The 18,085-nt window shown below is 38.0% G+C and overlaps 1 protein-coding gene across 5 annotated transcripts in view; it reads left to right on the top strand.

The window, feature by feature from the left end:
* The window catches only part of STAG2 (STAG2 cohesin complex component), a 63,461-nt gene that overhangs the window by 23,483 nt on the left and 21,893 nt on the right, over positions 1 to 18,085 (top strand). For 4 of the 5 annotated variants that reach the window (XM_081180247.1, XM_081180245.1, XM_081180248.1 and 1 more), the window contains exons 2-13: positions 865 to 1,019; positions 2,192 to 2,270; positions 2,766 to 2,927; positions 4,404 to 4,500; positions 5,694 to 5,770; positions 9,500 to 9,704; positions 10,789 to 10,940; positions 13,543 to 13,616; positions 13,711 to 13,834; positions 14,797 to 14,895; positions 15,011 to 15,090; positions 16,386 to 16,493. In XM_081180247.1, coding sequence (XP_081036373.1) covers positions 976 to 1,019; positions 2,192 to 2,270; positions 2,766 to 2,927; positions 4,404 to 4,500; positions 5,694 to 5,770; positions 9,500 to 9,704; positions 10,789 to 10,940; positions 13,543 to 13,616; positions 13,711 to 13,834; positions 14,797 to 14,895; positions 15,011 to 15,090; positions 16,386 to 16,493 — 1,301 coding nt within the window. In that variant the 5' untranslated portion in view covers positions 865 to 975. Of the gene's footprint in view, positions 1 to 864; positions 1,020 to 2,191; positions 2,271 to 2,765; positions 2,928 to 4,403; positions 4,501 to 5,693; positions 5,771 to 9,499; positions 9,705 to 10,788; positions 10,941 to 13,542; positions 13,617 to 13,710; positions 13,835 to 14,796; positions 14,896 to 15,010; positions 15,091 to 16,385; positions 16,494 to 18,085 lie in introns of those variants that run through there. The other variant, XM_081180249.1, reaches the window with a different exon arrangement.

Below are 18,085 nucleotides of genomic sequence, written 5' to 3'. Positions count from 1 at the left end.
AAATAAGTGGGTTTTGGGTTGCAGTTTGGGCACTCGGTCTCTAAAAGGTTCTCCATCACTGATATAGCCACATTTGGAATTCTCTGTATAGTTCTGATCATCTGCCTATAATAAGGTATTACAGAGCTGGAAAAGACTGGGAAAAGGTAAACCAAAATGTTCAAGGGATTGGAGTACTTTCATAGGAGTGAAATGATTGATACATATAAAGTATGAATGGTGTTGAGAAACTGGATGAGTGAGATAATTTTCTCTCTCATAATACAGAATTCAGGGCTACTTGTTGAAATGCATAAACATTAATAAACTTGGGGGAAACAGAAGAAAGTTCTTCTCTAAGGGCACAGTTAATCTGAAATTTGCTACTACAAGATGTAATAACTTACATGGACTTCTTACATGATCTTAAAGGGAGACTAGACAAATTTGTAGGTCTCTCACTGACTGTTAACTATGAGAGAACTAAATGGAACTTTCATGTTAGAATATGATTTTCTCCTTAAAAGCTATTGTTTACAGGGAAAAACAGTAGGGAAGATTGCAGTTTGCCTTCTCTGTTTCTTGAAGTATCTTGTTGATTTTTTTATGAAAACAGGATGCTAGATCCAGTGAACCTTTGATCTGTTCTGTTCTCGAAGGCATTTATATTCCCAGGAGCACAGTGAGACAAGTCTGAGATTGATATTTCACGTGCATATATACTAATCCCAAGTATATCTTGCTTCTTGAAAAAAAGTTAAAACTTTTATTTATTTTATCTTTGGGGGCTATTTTTAAAGAAGCAACAATATATATTTGATGAGAGCAACTAAAACCACAAGCTGCTATGTAAATTGAGTTAACCTTTTGTTTGTTTTTTAACAGGTATAGGCTACTGCAACAAGAGAATAAAGTGATAAACAATTACTTTTGCAAACTACAGCTGCTTTTTGAATGCATTTTTAATACAGTAGTGCTCCAGAAGATGATAAAGCAATGATAGCAGCTCAAGAAGCAACAACTAATTTTGCTCTGCTTCAGTAAGTACCTTAAAATAGCAATGTTAAATGATAAACCCACAAAGCATCTTCCTCCCCCCCCCCTCAACAGCAATGATATATACTATTATATATATGCCTTAAAATTATGGCTTATATTAAGTCAGTAGTCCTAGCATCATTTCATCATCAAAGAATTATGTGATGTTACTTAAAAAGATTGCTTGAACAATTTAGCCACTATCAAAGGGTACCTGCCATAAATATTTGTCTTGTGACTTCTTCAGATGTAATGGCTTTTTAAACCATATAAGTTCAATGATCAAGGAGGTGTTGGAGGTGTTTCTTGCAGATTTGGGGTAGTGTATGTGAGGTGTTTTCCACCTTTTCAGACCCAAGACCCACTTTCTTAATCTTTTAGCATATATTCACATGAAGGTAGTGCTGTTGTTGCAACTCACCTTGGATCAAGCTGCAACCCACTAGTGATTCCAGACCCACTAGTGGAAGACCAGTGGTGTAGGTAATGAACTACTTCACAACTGGCTCAAACAGGGCTGCTGAGTGTGCTCTTTTTAAGATACTACAAAAGTATTACTTGCTAAGGATGAGCAAAGAAATGAGTGTTACTCTGACTGCATTGTTTTTCCCCTTTAAATCGTGTGCTGTCTAAATTTTATTTCTTCACCTGATGTTAATTGCGCACAGTCTGTTGGTTTGCTGCTTCCTGCAAATCATGCTGGGAGTTTATTCAAAGTTTTGCCCATTGAGCTTAGTAGGGCTTACACTGTAGTAAGTTTATTTTGAGTTGCAGCTTAAGTGAAGTATCTGCTTGCATCAGGAAGATAAACTGATATGGATGCATGCAAATTTCATTGTTATGTGTGCAGTATTCTTGTCACCATTTAATTTTTTCAGATGATGGGTAGGAAATATTCTTTATCCACATATTAACTCAAGGTTTCCTAGCTTCTGCTCTCATCCTTCCACCTCTCTGAATTGGCATGGTGTGTATCATATGCTGATACCACTCCTGTACTGTCATGGACTGGCTCGCTTCTGACATGTACCTTCCTGTTCGTATTGAAACCTGTTCATATTGAAACCCTGTTCAGCCAGGGCAAACTATTTTGCATCCAGATAATAGACATGGTAAATAAAATACTTTCAAAATAAAGGCATACTTACCAAGAATATAAAATATGTCTTTTTAGGGAGTCTGAAACACATTTTTCTTCAGATACTGACTTTGAAGATATTGAAGGAAAAAATCAGAAACCAGGAAAAGGAAAGGTATGTGTATCTGGCATTCTCAGTCATATAGACTGGTGGCAATGTAATAAAGCTGTTTTATATTTTATATAATTTTTGAATGAAATTTTATCCATGCAGTAATGGTGACTTAAGTGCTTGTTTGAATCTGAATAATGTTGATGTAATAGTGTGTGGGGAGGTTGCAGATTTCTCTTCAAGTTGAAGCTGTTCTTCTCATGGAATGTGTTCCAGAGTGTTCACACATTTTGGGGGGCAGGTTTACCAGGGATAGGTTGCTACTAGAATGAGCAGGCCAGAAAGTCACTGTGTACATGCAACCCTTTATATCCTGGTCTTTGTGTTGAAAACTTTTGTTTCAGCAAATATAAACTGGCAGAACACAACGGGTGCTAATAGTGGTTTATAGTAAATAAAGATTCCAAAATCTTAAACCTCTGGTAACACATAATAATGCCTGAAATAGTTCAGTTATACTTTTACTAATAAATAGATTTGCTTTTGATATTTATACAGACCTGTAAAAAGGGGAAAAAAGGTACAGGAGAGAAGGGGAAAGTTGGAAACGGAGCAGGGAAGCCTGGTGGTCCAAATCGAATGAATGGGCATCACCAGCAGAATGGTGTGGAAAACATGATGCTGTTTGAAGTTGTTAAAATGGGCAAGAGTGCTATGCAGGTAAGTCTTTTTAGGGGGTCTTAAAGTGAATATTCAAGCAGTGTAAATAAAGCACTCTATAAAATTGAAACTGTCTAAAGAGTTGGGCTCTTATGCACATCCTTGATGTTATATTTTAAAACATAAATTTTTTAACAGCGAGACAACTATGGGGAGGGGGAGAGATACTAGCATTATTCTCTTTGTTTTTGTTTGTTTGTTTGTCTAACCGTTGGAATGAACCCCTGGAAAGTTGTCCAAACTCAAATCTGTCCCTCAGTTCCCCACTCTGGCTATAAACTGAGCATGACCTCATGAAGAAATTAATAAAAGAACATATAATCATATTGGCTATGTTTGAACATAAACTAAATAATGTTTTAGCATTTTAAGTTCCAGTAAAGCCCTGGGCTCATAAAATCCTTTCTCCTTCTCCTCTGGTGCAGCTATGAGGAGGAAGGCAGAAATTTCTATTGAACAATATTAACAGCAGTTTAACACATGTGCGATTTTTGACTGTGAAGGCAACTTGATAAAACTTGCTTGTTTCAGCAAACCATAGTTAAGGCTGACCACATTTTGCCCAAATATTTATAACAAGATATGCTGTTATTAAGTGAAACTTCCAAAGTTCTCCTTCAGAGGGGGAGAACATAATCCCAAAACTCTGTGCGCCAGTAGTGGTTTAGCCATGCTGGCCACATGACCCTGAAAGCTGTCTGTGGACAAATGCCAGCTCCCTTGGCCTGAAAGCGAGATGAGCACCACACCCCATAGTTGCCTTTGACTGGACTTCATTGTCCAGGGGTCCTTTAACTTTACGTATTCAGAAATTAATTTATGAAGGTAATTCTACCAGTATTGGCAGAATGACGTACTTTCTAAATCCCAAATCTTAAGAGTTAGTGTGCATTATTAGTGCAGGTTTATTTAATACTTCTAAATTATTTTGGTTAATGGAATCATTTGTTTGTATCTAGATACAAACATAAAAATAGTTTGATCCAAAGGTACCCTTCTGCTCATAGGGGGCAGCATCTGAGTTGAAAGGCACCTTTGGATTAAAATCAGTGTATCTAACTCTTTTGTCTCATTGTCATCAATCTGCAAGCTATAGTTTTAACTGAGGACTGTCTTGCTTGATTAAAACATTTTACCTCTTTCACCAGTAGAAGCTGCTTACAAGCAAAATACTTTGTTCACCACAATTTAGACTTCTCTGTTTCACATAACTGGAGCAGGACTGGTAGAGTGGAAAGTTGTTTTGTGTGAGCAGAAGAACATTCTGCTAGTGAATGCATATAGCCTAATACTTTGAGAAATGAAAGAAAGTAAAGAAATAAGCAACTTAGTTTGCTGTTTAGAAGAACTGGTTCAGGGAACTTTATGAGCTTATTATAATTTTTTGATTGGTGGCTTTTTTGGGGTGGGTGGGAGCTGCATCTTGAAAAGGTAGTTACAGTGTATTTAATGGTGGCTTTATTTATTTTTCCCTAGTCTGTGGTAGATGACTGGATAGAATCCTACAAACATGACAGGGATATAGCACTTCTTGATCTCATCAACTTCTTTATTCAATGTTCAGGCTGTAAAGGTAAGAAGTGTATTTGGAAGTAGCGTTTACTTCCTTACAGACTTAAAAAAAAATTCGAATCCCACCCTTTTTTCAATTAACTATTCAACTTAAATGTGGGGGCTTGGCTTGCAAATGCCTGCCACCACTCTCTCTCTTAAGCACAGCTGGCTAGACATGTTTCCATTAGACTTGCCTGTCACAGAGTAGCTCAGTTCAGACATGATGCCCAAGTATGGCTAAGGAAGCACAACTATGGTTTGTCTTGGCATCTGAATTTATAACCCGAGTTTTGTTACCAGCCAGCAAATCAGAACTGGAAATCACTGTTTGAAGTAGGCTTGCAAATGATGGCTTGAGTTGATAGGATGTCTAAATTTCACAACTCAATGGTCACGTAGAGAGGAAACAATGTATTCACTCGAATGGGTTAGCTGCCTCTTCTTTAAAGATTTGAGAAATCTTCTTCAATAAACACTTAAAAAAACAAACATTGCAGTGAGTGAGGAGGTAGAAGAAATAGCATAGTTTGCAGTATTTTCAGTTCTTGTTGTTGGAGAGCAAGACTCGGTTCAGATGTCACTTTCTCAGTCTAATAAACTATGTTTTATTAGCTTGAGAACAAGCCCTGTACCATAAGGAAATAAAGGACTACATAACTTTTAAAAGGCATCTGTAGGCAGCCCTATATCGGGAAGTTTTTAATGTTTGATATTTTACTATGTTTTATATGTGCTGCAAGCCGCCCAGGGTGGCTGGGGAATAAATAAAATTATTATTGTTATTATTATTATTATTATTATTATCTCTCTCCTCCTCCTCGGTTCTCTTGCTTGTAAAAATTGAAGACATTGTGGATTGATCTTAGGCTGCCAACTAGGATTTCATGTTTGTGAATCATAATATTTCAGGATTAATTTATTAGCAATATTTCTGTAGTGGCTTGCCAGAGATTGAGGTGGCATACAATATAGCATATAACATGTTTTAGAAAATTCTAGCAGCCAACTGTATAAAAACTTGCATGTTAGCAGCTTATAAAGCAGACCTTGCCTGAATTTGTAATTGTTTGTATACACAAACAGTGCTTATTGTCCAAACATTAAATGACATTTCAGTTTAGTATGTTCCTGCATAACGTTTTTCCCCCCCACAGAAGTTAAGGTCTGTGATACTGTATGATGTGATTTTAAATCACTATTTGTTACTTGTAGGGGTTGTAACAGCAGAGATGTTTCGACATATGCAAAACTCAGAAATTATTCGGAAAATGACTGAAGAATTTGATGAGGTAAATTTTAGACATATTTCTAGAAAATTTGTCATGCATTTATGAAATGAACTATTGTGTCGCAGGATATAAATGTTTTATGTAATACATTGCATAACAAAGGATAGTGGCAGGGTGGAAAGTTAATAAGTAAAAGCAGTGGAAATGAACTTACAGTTAAAACATGCAGATAATAATGATGGCATCTCTTTTGAAGGAATGTTTTAAGCAGTGCTAGAAACTCAGATATGTAAGCTAGCCACCAAATGGCACTTTAAACCTAAGTTACGATCACCACAGTGGAATGTTTGAGTCTCCATTGTAATAAAAATCACCTCAAAAAATAAACAGCCTCACTGATTTTTAAAGGATTGGAATTCAGCATCACACTAAGGCAATCATTCTGTCAGGGCAAGCTTTTTGACTTGCCGGATGGAACAGACCCCTCTCTTTTGCCCCTGTGCGCTGTGGTAGTGGCTACTCCAATCCCCCCAAGCCATTTTGGGGGGTGGCTTGTGGAGGAAGGGAATAAAGCCCCATTACAGAAGCAGAAATCCTTTATTTCACTTATTGTATTTATATCCCACATTTATTTTCCAAGGAGCTCAAAGTAGTGTACATGGTTCTCCTCATCTCCATTTCATCCTCACAACAACCCTGTGAGGTAGGGTATGCTAAGAGATGGTGACTGGTCCAAAGTCACCCAGTGAGCTTCATGGATGAGTGAGGATTCAAACCCTGGTCTCCCAGGTCATAGTCCAACACACTGACTCTGCAGGGCTTCCATTGACAGGGCTATTTAATGGATTCCCACCCAGTTGGCACTGGGTGATAAATAAACTAAGGTCTTAACCCCACTTCTCTGGGGTGTAAGGCTGAAAATTCTCTATGTACACCTATCTGGAAGTAAGTCCCATTGAATTCACTGGAGATTACTTCTGAATAAACTTTCATATGATTGCATTACAAAACTATAACACTAAGCAAAAGTGGTGGGAACCAGGTCTACTGCGTATTCTTGGAACTGGAATGATAAAAATGAATGTGAGTACTTAGAGGAGACCTTGAGCATTGGTATATGCATTTTGTGAAAAAGAAATGTAGGTCCTGTGCCATGAAGGCACAAAATTTCACGATATGGTTTAAGTCCACAAATAACTATATATTAACTATCATTTTTATAACCATTTTCCTTTTCAAAATTTTCCTGTGCTTCTAAATGGCTGATTAGCACAACCATTTTTAACGTTGCTCAAGCCATCTTTCAAAGACTTTCCAGAAAGTAGCAAGCCACACCATGTGAGTTAAGAGGCGTTCATAAGGCTGATGGCCTTGTCTGAATTCCTGCCACCCCACTTCAGTGTGAAGTACTGTTGTGTCAATTGGTCCTAAAAGAAAGGATAGCAGTGATAACAGTGGACGAGAGTCAAAGGATACACACACACACACACACACACACGGAAGTAAAAGAGAGTCCAGAGAACCACTAGGGACCAAAGAGTTGTCTTAAGAGAAAAATACCTAGCCAGACAGTGGGTTGTAGCCAAATAGTTCTGCTTAGAGTAGACCCATTTATTGTAATGACCCTGTTAGCTATGCCTTGTAACTTAAATGGATTTACTTTGAGTAGGATTAGCTTTGACTAGAACCCACAATTCTGAAATCCTATTCACTAAACGTTAAAAATCCTTCTGAGCTTCATTCTGGAGTATGAAAGTTCACCTGTTTTGCAAACATCCTTTGCAGCCCTGAGATTCTGTAGCTCATTAAAAAATAAACCTTGGAAACTTAGTTTATTGCGATGTTAGGTTGCATGTTTATGGAATAAAAAGATGAACACCATGCAGCTTTGGCCTCCAAGTGTCATTGGTGGCGATATTAAATGACAAAAATAATCAGTGGTGTTTAATCCATGCAGGTGTTCAGGAAGGCAGGGTATTAACAATGTGCAGATAATTCTGTTGGGGCCACGCTCGTGTATCCTTCTGATAGGATGAACAGAGTTCAAGGAAAGTGTGTTCTTGTGTGTTCCGGACAGCTCTATGGTTCAGCCACCATCACCCTAATAAAGCAGCTTCTGTTCTCCTCCTGGCTCCATTGTCTTAATTTCTCGCCCTCTCCACCCAGAGTTGCCAGCAACAAAAATCTCCACAGATGGGTTGTTTGGAGCATTGTGGCGTCTTTTGCTGCCATGCTACTACACGAGTTAGCTGACTTTTGTGGTAGTGTGACAGTGACAGTAAAAGACGCTGCCGACTTGTGGAGATGTCAAGAGTTGCTGGTGATTCTGACATCTCTCCAGCTTGGCTGGCTGGTATGCAGCAAGAAATGCTACTATGTGCCAGCCAGCCAGATGGTGATGTCAGTCACCAAGTAGATGGTTGTGAGTTGCAAAATGTGACTGGCGACCAGTGAATTTTGAACACTGGTTTTCAGGATAGGGTGGGGAACCTCTGGCCCAGAGGCTGAATATGACCCTCCAGGCCTCTATTGAGCCCTCAAGATTTTCTCTGTGCCACACCTGTCTCTGCTCTAGTGCATAATGCCTGTTGTGTGTGGAAGTGTTTGTGTATGTAATCCTCTGCCTGGCTTTTGCATGTCTGGAATGTAGCCTACTGTACAAAAGTAGGAATCGTGTGGCTCCGCCCACATGTCCCTGGCCCCACTCACCACGGGCATGTAATCCACAGAGGGCTGCCCATGTGAGCCTACAGCTTTTCAGCTAAAGAAGCTTCTCCAGCCCTGTTTTAAGGGGAGCGATGAAATACCAAGCATGAATAGAGATAGGTATCCCAAAGAAGTTATTGGAAGCAAGACATTTAAAAAGAATATACATTTCCAATGTTTAATAATGGCTTGTAACAGTAATGAAAACAATGGACAGTGGAGTTTTGAGAATTTTTGCGTGGGATAAATTAAACGATATTAACCCAGGGCACTGTTAAACAGCCATATTCATATTATTGGCATTGTTAGATTTAATATTGTATTTAAGTTTAGAAACAATATGATATGTAATAAAGACGTGGAATATTTGATAAGTATTACATATGTATGTACATGCTCCTACACAAATATCATTCTACTGTTTAACCTTGAAATACTGTTTCAATATGTTTTTTTCCAAGACTGCTTCCAACTATTCATCTAAAAGGGTTTAGCTGTATTTCTTAGCACAATGGTAATAAACTGCACAAGAGCCATACATATTCTGCTCTGAAGAGGTTATCAGTTTATGCCTTAATAAGGGAGCTCCTCTCCAAAAGTGTGTATTTTCAAGAGCTAAAAAGGACAGTTGACTTCAACAGTAAACTGGATGTCTTACAGATTGCTTATCATTGGTTTCTTTTGAAATCCCTGTGTTGTTTTGAAAACTGCTTGTTGGCATCACAGTTTATGTAGTTTTCTTAAAATAACTTCTTTCCCCAAGGCTATTCCAGAGTGATTATTATTATTCTTGCATGTTCAAATGCACCTGCTGCCTTGAGAGTTTTGGTTCTGCAAAAAATTGTTATGTTTTTGTGGTGAGCAGAAATCTTGGTTCCACTTTGGAAAGCAAAACAAAACTTAGAATATCTTATGTACTAAAGAAAACAATGACAATCCTTTTTGTGAGGAGCATTTCTTGGGTCTTGAAGAATGCTGACATTTACAGCATTTACTTCTGCTGTTTTAGTTCCTCAAGTCGTCTTATATTTTAACAAACAATAATATGAAATATCATTAACATATATTTGTTTCCTATTGTAGGATAGTGGAGATTATCCACTTACCATGGCTGGTCCTCAATGGAAGAAATTTAAGTCAAGCTTTTGTGAGTTTATTGGAGTATTGGTCCGGCAGTGTCAGTATAGTATCATATATGATGAATATATGATGGACACAGTCATTTCACTACTTACAGGACTATCAGACTCTCAAGTCAGGGCATTTCGACATACTAGCACACTGGCAGGTAAGCAGTCTTAGGATGATTTTGTGTATTATCTTTTTAAGTCTTAAAAGGCATCCTGAATAATGATTTCTCCCATATTTTATTGAATTTGCGATGAATGGTTCAGAAATCTGCAGTAAGCCAAAGAGAAAAACATAGTTTGATAAAACAGAACAAGGAGATATCTATTTGCCTTCCTTTAAAGTGGGAATAATCACAGTAAAATAAAATATATTTTGGGCTATATCCAAAAACTGAGATCATCCTCACTGGACTTCCTCCTTTATTACTGAATGTTAGCATGTGGATGCTTTGTTGTCTCTGCCTTCTGAAATAAAGCAGATGCAACTGGAAAAATGTCCTTGAGAATATGGCTATGGTTGAGAATATCTGCCCTGGGTTCTGCCCCGGGAAAGCTTTTTGGTACCAGGCAAAGACATGGAATTTGATTGCTACCCATCCACAAAAAATAGGATAGAGTCTCTGAATAAAACATATGTAATGAAATGCATTTTTGAAAAGTTTGGGGTTATTTCAAATGGTTATGGAATAAGATACTATACTGTTGTAGAAAATATATTCCTGTTGTTATATAAATGAAGACGTTTCTTATTTATGCTAGTTTTTGTTTTATAAACTTACATACAAATGCACACATAGAAATGTATGTGTGCATGTGTTGATTGTAATTTAATTTAGAAAAATAAAATAAATTATTCATATGTTTGTACTGTATTCATTCTAATGGGCCTGTTTTGATATCTCCTCCAATAAGAAAATAAAGATACAGAGGCAAATCAAGATAGTAGTTCATTAAGATCAATATTATCTAGGTTGCATGTAACCATCCTTTCCATTTCTGAATGAATCATTCAAATGGTGCATTCCTGTACAAGTCCACTAAGAAGTAAGTCCCCTTGAGTTCAGTGGGACTTATTGCCAAGTAAGTGTGTTAAGATTGCAGCCTTGTTTACATTGAGCAGTCTAATTTAAATGTACTATAGTGATTTTGCCTCTATGTTTCATTTGGCAGTCTTGATAATGTCTTTATTTATTTTTTTAAAACACATGCACGTTAAGTGATTTTATCTTTCATACTTTTTAGCTATGAAACTGATGACTGCATTAGTGAATGTGGCATTAAATCTGAGCATTAACATGGACAATACACAACGACAGTATGAAGCAGAACGAAATAAAATAATTGTAAAACGAGCTAATGATAGACTGGAGCTCTTGCTACAAAAAAGGAAAGAGGTTAGAGCCTTTGTCAATTATTTTAATTTCTAAAGATGTTGATGCAAAATGAGGTGTGCTGTCAGTTGATTGTGAAATTTATCTTGCCATTGCTTAGTTATTGGAACATAAGAATAGCCTGCTAGATCAGGCCAATGAGCCTTCTAGTCCAGCATGCTGCTCTCATAATGGCCAACCAGATGCCTGTGGAAAACCAGGGAGCAGAACATGAGTGCATGAGCACTCTCTTCTCCTTCAGTTTCCAGCAACTGGTATTTGGAAGCATTGTTGCCTCCGACTTTGGAGGTAGAGCATAGAAATCATGGCTAGTAGCCATTGACACCCTCTTCTTTTAAAGTTTTAACACATCCAACACAACGACCAAGTGTGCAAAAGATTCAAATAGAATGGCATGCCCAAGGTCACCCAGTGACCTACATGGGAGAGGTGGGCTCTCCATGCATTTGTCTAATCCTCTGTTAAAAGCTATCCAAGTAGGTGGCCATCACTGCCTCCTTAAAGAGTGAGTTCCATTGTTTGCCTATGTACTGTATGAAGAACAAGGCAAGGACCCTAAATCACCCCAATCATATAGTAAACCAGTATGCCAAGATAGGGTCTTCCATAGCTGCTAAGCGTTTGAATAATATTATAAATAAATATGTTAATTCAGATCAAACCTGATTGTATCAAATTAATTAAGTGTAAGCAATTGCGGAAAAAGCCTTTGTTAGGCCTGAATGACCCTTTCTAGCAAGAACCCTTCAATAAGTGAATCTCAGTAGCATATTTAAAGAGTGGGTTGACCTAATGTTAGAAGTTTTTATTAATAATCACTTGTCAAAGCTACTAAGATTGCAGTGTGCCACATGTCAAAGGTGTTCATGATCTCTTCCTGGCTTGCAAGAGTTCATAATGTCTCTACGCGAAAGAGAATAACACATCAATACAAAATACATGGAACTTACTGTACACTTTTGGAGAAGCATCTGGTTACTAGATTAATACTACTAAATCATTTATTTTCGGAATACTGTAAATCTGAAAGCTCAAGTGACAAACACCTTTTATAAATACTTTGGATTTCATTTAAAAATCAGCCCAATAAAATATTGAAGAGTTTGGTGGCACAGATCACAACTATAACAAAATAAGCACAGAAATAAATGAAGATCTTAAAAGGTGACAGACTCTTTCTCTGTATAGGCAAAATATCAGCTATTTCTATGATTATTCTATCCATGGGTGTAGGCTTGTTTCAATGAAAGCTAACCAAGACAGCCCTTTAAAAGACTATGTTGACTCCCACCAGCTGGATTTGTGCTGTGTGGAACATTATATACAATGGAGTTTCCTTTTTACCCCTTCTCCAAAAATTGAGTTTTTAGTCTTGTTTACTGTGGGTCCTCAAACTTTTCTGCTAGGTGGCACTGAGCATTAGTTTTTCTATGAAATTCTTACCTCCAGAATTTAGCTACTGTGTCATGAGTCTTCACAGGATTTGGATCCTAGCTGACAATGATCTTACTGTGCCTAAGACACAATATAAATATTATAATAGCCTATCCGGCTGGGTTTCCCCAGCCACTCTGGGCGGCTTCCAACAAAATATTAAAATACAATAGTGCATCAAACATCAAAAGCTTCCCTAAACAGGGCTGCCTTCAGATGTCTTCTAGTATTGAAGTATTGAAATATTGAAGTACAATGGCTGTAGTTTTAGTTTCAAAGTTCCTGTAGTGTGAATAGTGTAAATAGTCAACATGGATGTCATCTGGGTACAACGGATGGATGTAGAGGATATATTTCTTTTCCTATGCATTCTATCTTCTCCCTTTCCATGGATAACCTCACTTTGGCTAAAGAACTATTGGGCAGAGTCAAAGTGACTCTTCTCCCAACATGTGCACCATACCTGAGAACAAGTGGAGGCCAAGGAAGCATTTTTTTCCAAACTGGGGAGCTGAGCTCAGAGAGCCTCTTAACTGAACTTAGTGCCATTTAATCTCCCTACGTTGCTCTTAAGAGAACTTCTGCTTTCTTTTATGGGATGGTGCCCAACATTGAATCACTTCCTTCCACTCTCTGGTCTTAGATGTCTCTAGATGATTAGGTTCTCTGCAAAAGGTAAAAGTGAGTTGATTGAAAGCATGGTGGGGCAACAGTTCATCAATGCTCATAAATTGCTTTCTCTAAAAGAAGCACTCCACCTCACCCCCTAATTGTGTGCACTCTTGTAAGCGTATCTTCAAGCTTCATTGTTTCATTAGTATAATTTTAAACTTACGGATATTTTATTCATGTTGCTATCCTACTGTATGGCATGTGGGGAACATTTGACCCTCCAGCTTTTGTTGCAGCTACAACTCCCATCAGCCCCAGGAAGCCTGGTGAATGGCAGTTGTAATACAGCAACATCTAGAGGGCCAAAAGTTTCCCACACCAGTATGGCATGCAGTAATGTTCACACACTGAAAATTATTTGTTAATATGCAATTATTTAAACAAATTCACCTGTCCCGTAATCTTTTTTGAGAATTATTTCAGTTTTATAGACATGTATTGTGTCAGCATATCTCTTAAAACTACAGTTTCTTCATTTGGCATTTAATGTATTTTTCAGCTCCAAGAAAATCAGGATGAAATAGAGAATATGATGAATGCAATTTTTAAAGGTGTATTTGTTCATAGATACAGGTGAGTTCAGTTGCTCTGTGCTATAGAACGGGCTAAGCTTTGCTTGTGATTATTTTATTTATCATATTTTACTTACTTTTCAATTCTCTTCCAGGGATGCAATAGCTGAAATAAGAGCAATCTGTATTGAAGAAATTGGGATTTGGATGAAAATGTATAGTGATGCCTTTCTCAATGACAGCTATTTAAAATATGTGGGATGGACAATGCATGACAAGGTAAGGTGCTGTGTACCATTTGTCCGTTTTCAAGGTTTTCAGAATTAATTATTGAGAATAAAGCAGCAAAACCAAACAAAGTTAGTTTCAGTACAGGTACAACATTTTAAATATATATTATCTGCTGGTTTTAAGCAAAATGGAGAAGTACAAAAGTTAAGTTATATGAATTACATTCCAAGAGGTCTTTGAGTCAAAAGCGTTTCACAAGTTGTTGGGTATTGCTTGGGACCAAAGTGCCTGCATACACATGTTCGTCAGGCTCTTTACAGTGTGCCTTGTCAGTAGTGGTGCCATAACCCTGGAATGCTTTTTAGGAAGGCTGTCTGGTGCCTACTTAAATGTTTTAAAATGTATGGTAAGCCATAAACTATGGCTTATTGTGAATGAGGAATATGCTAGCACACACTGTCAAATCGCTCCTGCTGCACTTCTCTCCTAGTGTGAGCAGGAGCAATCAACCAGGAACCTTAGTTTCTATCAATGTCTGAACCAGCTCATGGTTTTCTTTCTCTACAAACTACAATCTGTGAAACTAAGGCTCTTTCTTTCCCAATTTGTGGTTTGTTTGGGAAACACAAACTACAAGCTCTGGTTTGGATTATAGCTTGTTGCCCTCACTCAGGAATGAGAGCAGCTGGAGCAATTTGCCAGCACGCAGTAGCGTGCTGTTCATTCACAGTAAGCCATGTTTATGGATTACCATGTTAGAATGCAGCCAGTAGTTGTTTGGATCCCAGTCACAATCATAGTGAGGAAGATTATGTTGTTTTTGGGAATATTGCCTGTTTGATCAGGAGAGTGCTTGGTTATTAATATGACAGCAACAAACCAAGAACAGTAAAGACCTGCAGCATTTAACTTTGCTTTAGAATAGATGTAGAGCTGTTCAATCAATGAATGCAGCATGTCATGTTGAAAAATGATATTTAAAGCCTCCATGTGTTTGATTTTTTTCTTAGCAAGGGGAGGTAAGACTCAAATGTCTTACAGCTTTGCAAGGGCTTTATTATAATAAAGAACTGAATTCCAAATTGGAGCTCTTCACCAGTCGATTCAAGGTTCGTATTTTTACTCTTTCATTTAAGCTAGCATTTTCTCTTTCATTTAAGCTAGCATTCCAGACTTTCCATTTTTAACACATGTCATTTTAAAACTTTGTTTCCCCCCCATCAGGATAGAATTGTGTCTATGACTCTAGACAAAGAATATGATGTGGCAGTGCAAGCAATAAAACTACTTACTCTTGTTTTACAGTAAGTATTTCAGGCCAGTGTGTAATATAAACATGTGGAGTTAATTTGTACATTTTGTTTACGTGCACTTTGACAAAGCTTTGAACATAGAATATCTGTTTTGCACTGTCACTTTTAGTATGTTGCTTATGGGGCTGAAAGATCTTTTTTTTTGGGGGGGGGTCAGTTTTTATCATGCTGGGATACTCTGAGCAGGTTTTTAAGTAGTTCTCAACAGCCATTTGTGCCAGAAAATGTCATGATTCCTTGATATATTTGAGAGCCCAAATTCTTTGGTGGGTTTTTTGTTCATGTCCACAGTGAGCAGCAGGACAGCATAAACTGACTTAGTGAGGTCACCTGTTCTGCTGTGGTAATTTTAAAAGTCCACTGATTTCATGGAAGTTATTTGTAGGTGGTGTAAGAATTCCTACAGCATCTTCTCCCAGTTTCCAAGCAGCTGCAGCTATCAACTACTTAGCAATCAACCGGATTCACCCTGTCTCCAATATATCATTTTATTGCCAATTACATTTCATTATACTTGAATAAAAATGTCGGAGAGAATTTGGCCCATTTCCCACAGTGCAAATAATATTACATATAAAACTGCTGTAGTACTTGACCAGCCCTCCATTCATAACCAATTCTGGTAGCTATGGGACATGTCAACTGTTGGCGGCAAAGATAACTTAGCTGTCAGCATTTATCTCAGATCACTTAACTTTTTTTATACAGCTGTTCACAAATTTAATAAGCAGCTAATGAAACTCAGTAAAATGAAACTAGTTATGCAACCCCTGAGCGGTTGGTGTACATGGCTTTGGACTGCAATACCTCATGGACCACCTCCCCCCATATGAATCAGTCGACCTTGCAGTCATCATCTGGGGCCTTCTTTGTGTGCCTTCTCTGTGAGAGGTCTGGAGGGTAGCAAAACCATAATGGATTTTCTGGGTTGGCTCCCTGCTTGTGGAATGCTCTCCCCTGAGATGCTCACCTGACACCTTTGTTCCATAACTTTAGGCACCAAGCAAAAACATTCCTCTTCTACCAGTCCTTTGGCTAATTAAACTATCTATGGCCTTTTAAACTGTGGAGTGCATGCATAGTGTTTTCATTTGTTACTGTGATATGTATTTTTGTGCTTTGTGGCTCCATTGGCTTTGTGGTTATTGTTTCTGTACTTTTATTTTTGCCTACATCGAAATATTAGTCACTTTGCTCCTTTTTTTATTTTAATGTTAACATCAACTTTGAATCTCTTCGTTCTTCCTTAAGATTTTGGGATATATATTTTTTATTTTCATTTCTAGGAGTAGTGAAGAAGTCCTGACTGCAGAAGACTGTGAAAATGTCTACCACCTGGTTTACTCTGCCCATCGTCCAGTAGCTGTAGCAGCAGGAGAATTTCTTTATAAAAAGTAAGGCAGGATAATGTTTTTGTATAAGTACCACTTATGAAATGGTTAATGTTTTCTGTAATTAGCATACTATGGATATGTTTTAAACAAAGTCGCTCCTCATGAGGGAAGCAATAATCGAATGCAGTATAGTTGCTTCAGACTGTAGGAAGTTACACATACAAATATCACAACTAAGTTTTATTTCTCTAGTTCCACCTGAGCAGGAAATCTCAGTACTGTTCTATATACAGGCCTATGTCAGAGTCAGTTCCAACCAAATGGGGCTTGATAATGTTAAAGGGGCTAAAGTTTGTTTCTGGACCCCATTTGAAGTGCTCGTTTTGACCTTTAAAAGTCTCATACAGTTTAGGGAAAGTATGCCTGCTCACACTCTGTGGACATCATGTGCCTTTCACTGCATGCCACAGCTCTAGTAAATGGACAGCTTGAAAATCCTGGTGGTTTTTGTATTTATGGTTCAGTTCAGTTAATGACTTAAGGTTTTTTGGTGTGATATCTGACTTGACAAATAACAATTTATGGTTGATTAGCAAATTGGATGATCATAAACCAGGATTTGCAAACTAGTTTCCACTAACTATGGTTAGTGGAGTGCAGGAGGTATTATGCAGACTTAAGATGAGTATAGTTTTATGGAATTCAAAGCATAATACAATAAAATACAATGTGTAATAAACAAAAGAAGCAATTTGGGCATCATTTGGGGGAAAGGGTTGTTTCCATTCCTGATCTGGAGGCAGTGTTTTACTTGGAAGTAAATTCCAGAAGTTTAGTGGGGTTTCCTCCCAAGTAAAACATGCATGGATTGGGGACCTTAATGACTAAAGCCATTTGTGTGTGTGTGTGGTAATACTGCTGCCCTGAGACGTTCCAAAGCAACTGCGTAGGCCAGTGGTGTGCAAACTTTTTAAAAAGAGGGCCGGAAATGAAGGGTTTTTTTAGGGTTGAAGTTGTTGAGCTTTTTTTTTAGGATTTTACCCCAGGAAGGAAACTGCCACAGGAGCCAGATAAAATCTGACAGGCCGGATTAGGTCCTGAAATGAACTTTGGATTTAGGCAGTACTGAGGTAGACAGAGCATTGAGTCAGACTTGGTATAAGGCTCCTTCCTTTGTTTCTGTTTCAGCGGGACTATGGCTCAGTGCCAAGAACATCTTTGCACCCAGAAGGACCTTGGTTCAACTCCCTGCTTTGGTTAGAGCATGGTGATGATAAGGCCAAGGTTGCATGTTCAGTCCCCATATGGGACAGCTGCACATTCCTGCATTGCAGGGTTGGACTAGATGATCCTCAGGGTTCCTTCTATCTCCACAATTCTATGATTCTAAGTATGCAAGTATTTGCATTCCTGCTATCCTAACCCAACACACACATCTTTAAACTAGGCCACTGAGTGTTCAGTCGCCAGAGGTGAATATGCAAGAAAGTGCCTCAGCGTTTGCCTGACAGAACAGAAAGTAGAAGTTGGAAAATGTGCCCCCTTTTTTGTTCTTCAAAATGTGGCAACCCTATTATAGGCAACCCTTCCATAGTGATAGAGGATGAGATCCCACATAGTGCCAGTGTACACAGTGGGAATTCCCCTTCCTC

Source organism: Podarcis bocagei, assembly GCF_964188305.1.
Source record: "Podarcis bocagei genome assembly, chromosome: Z".
Lineage (NCBI taxonomy): Eukaryota > Metazoa > Chordata > Lepidosauria > Squamata > Lacertidae > Podarcis > Podarcis bocagei.
This window is presented reverse-complemented; position numbering and strand designations above follow the sequence as displayed.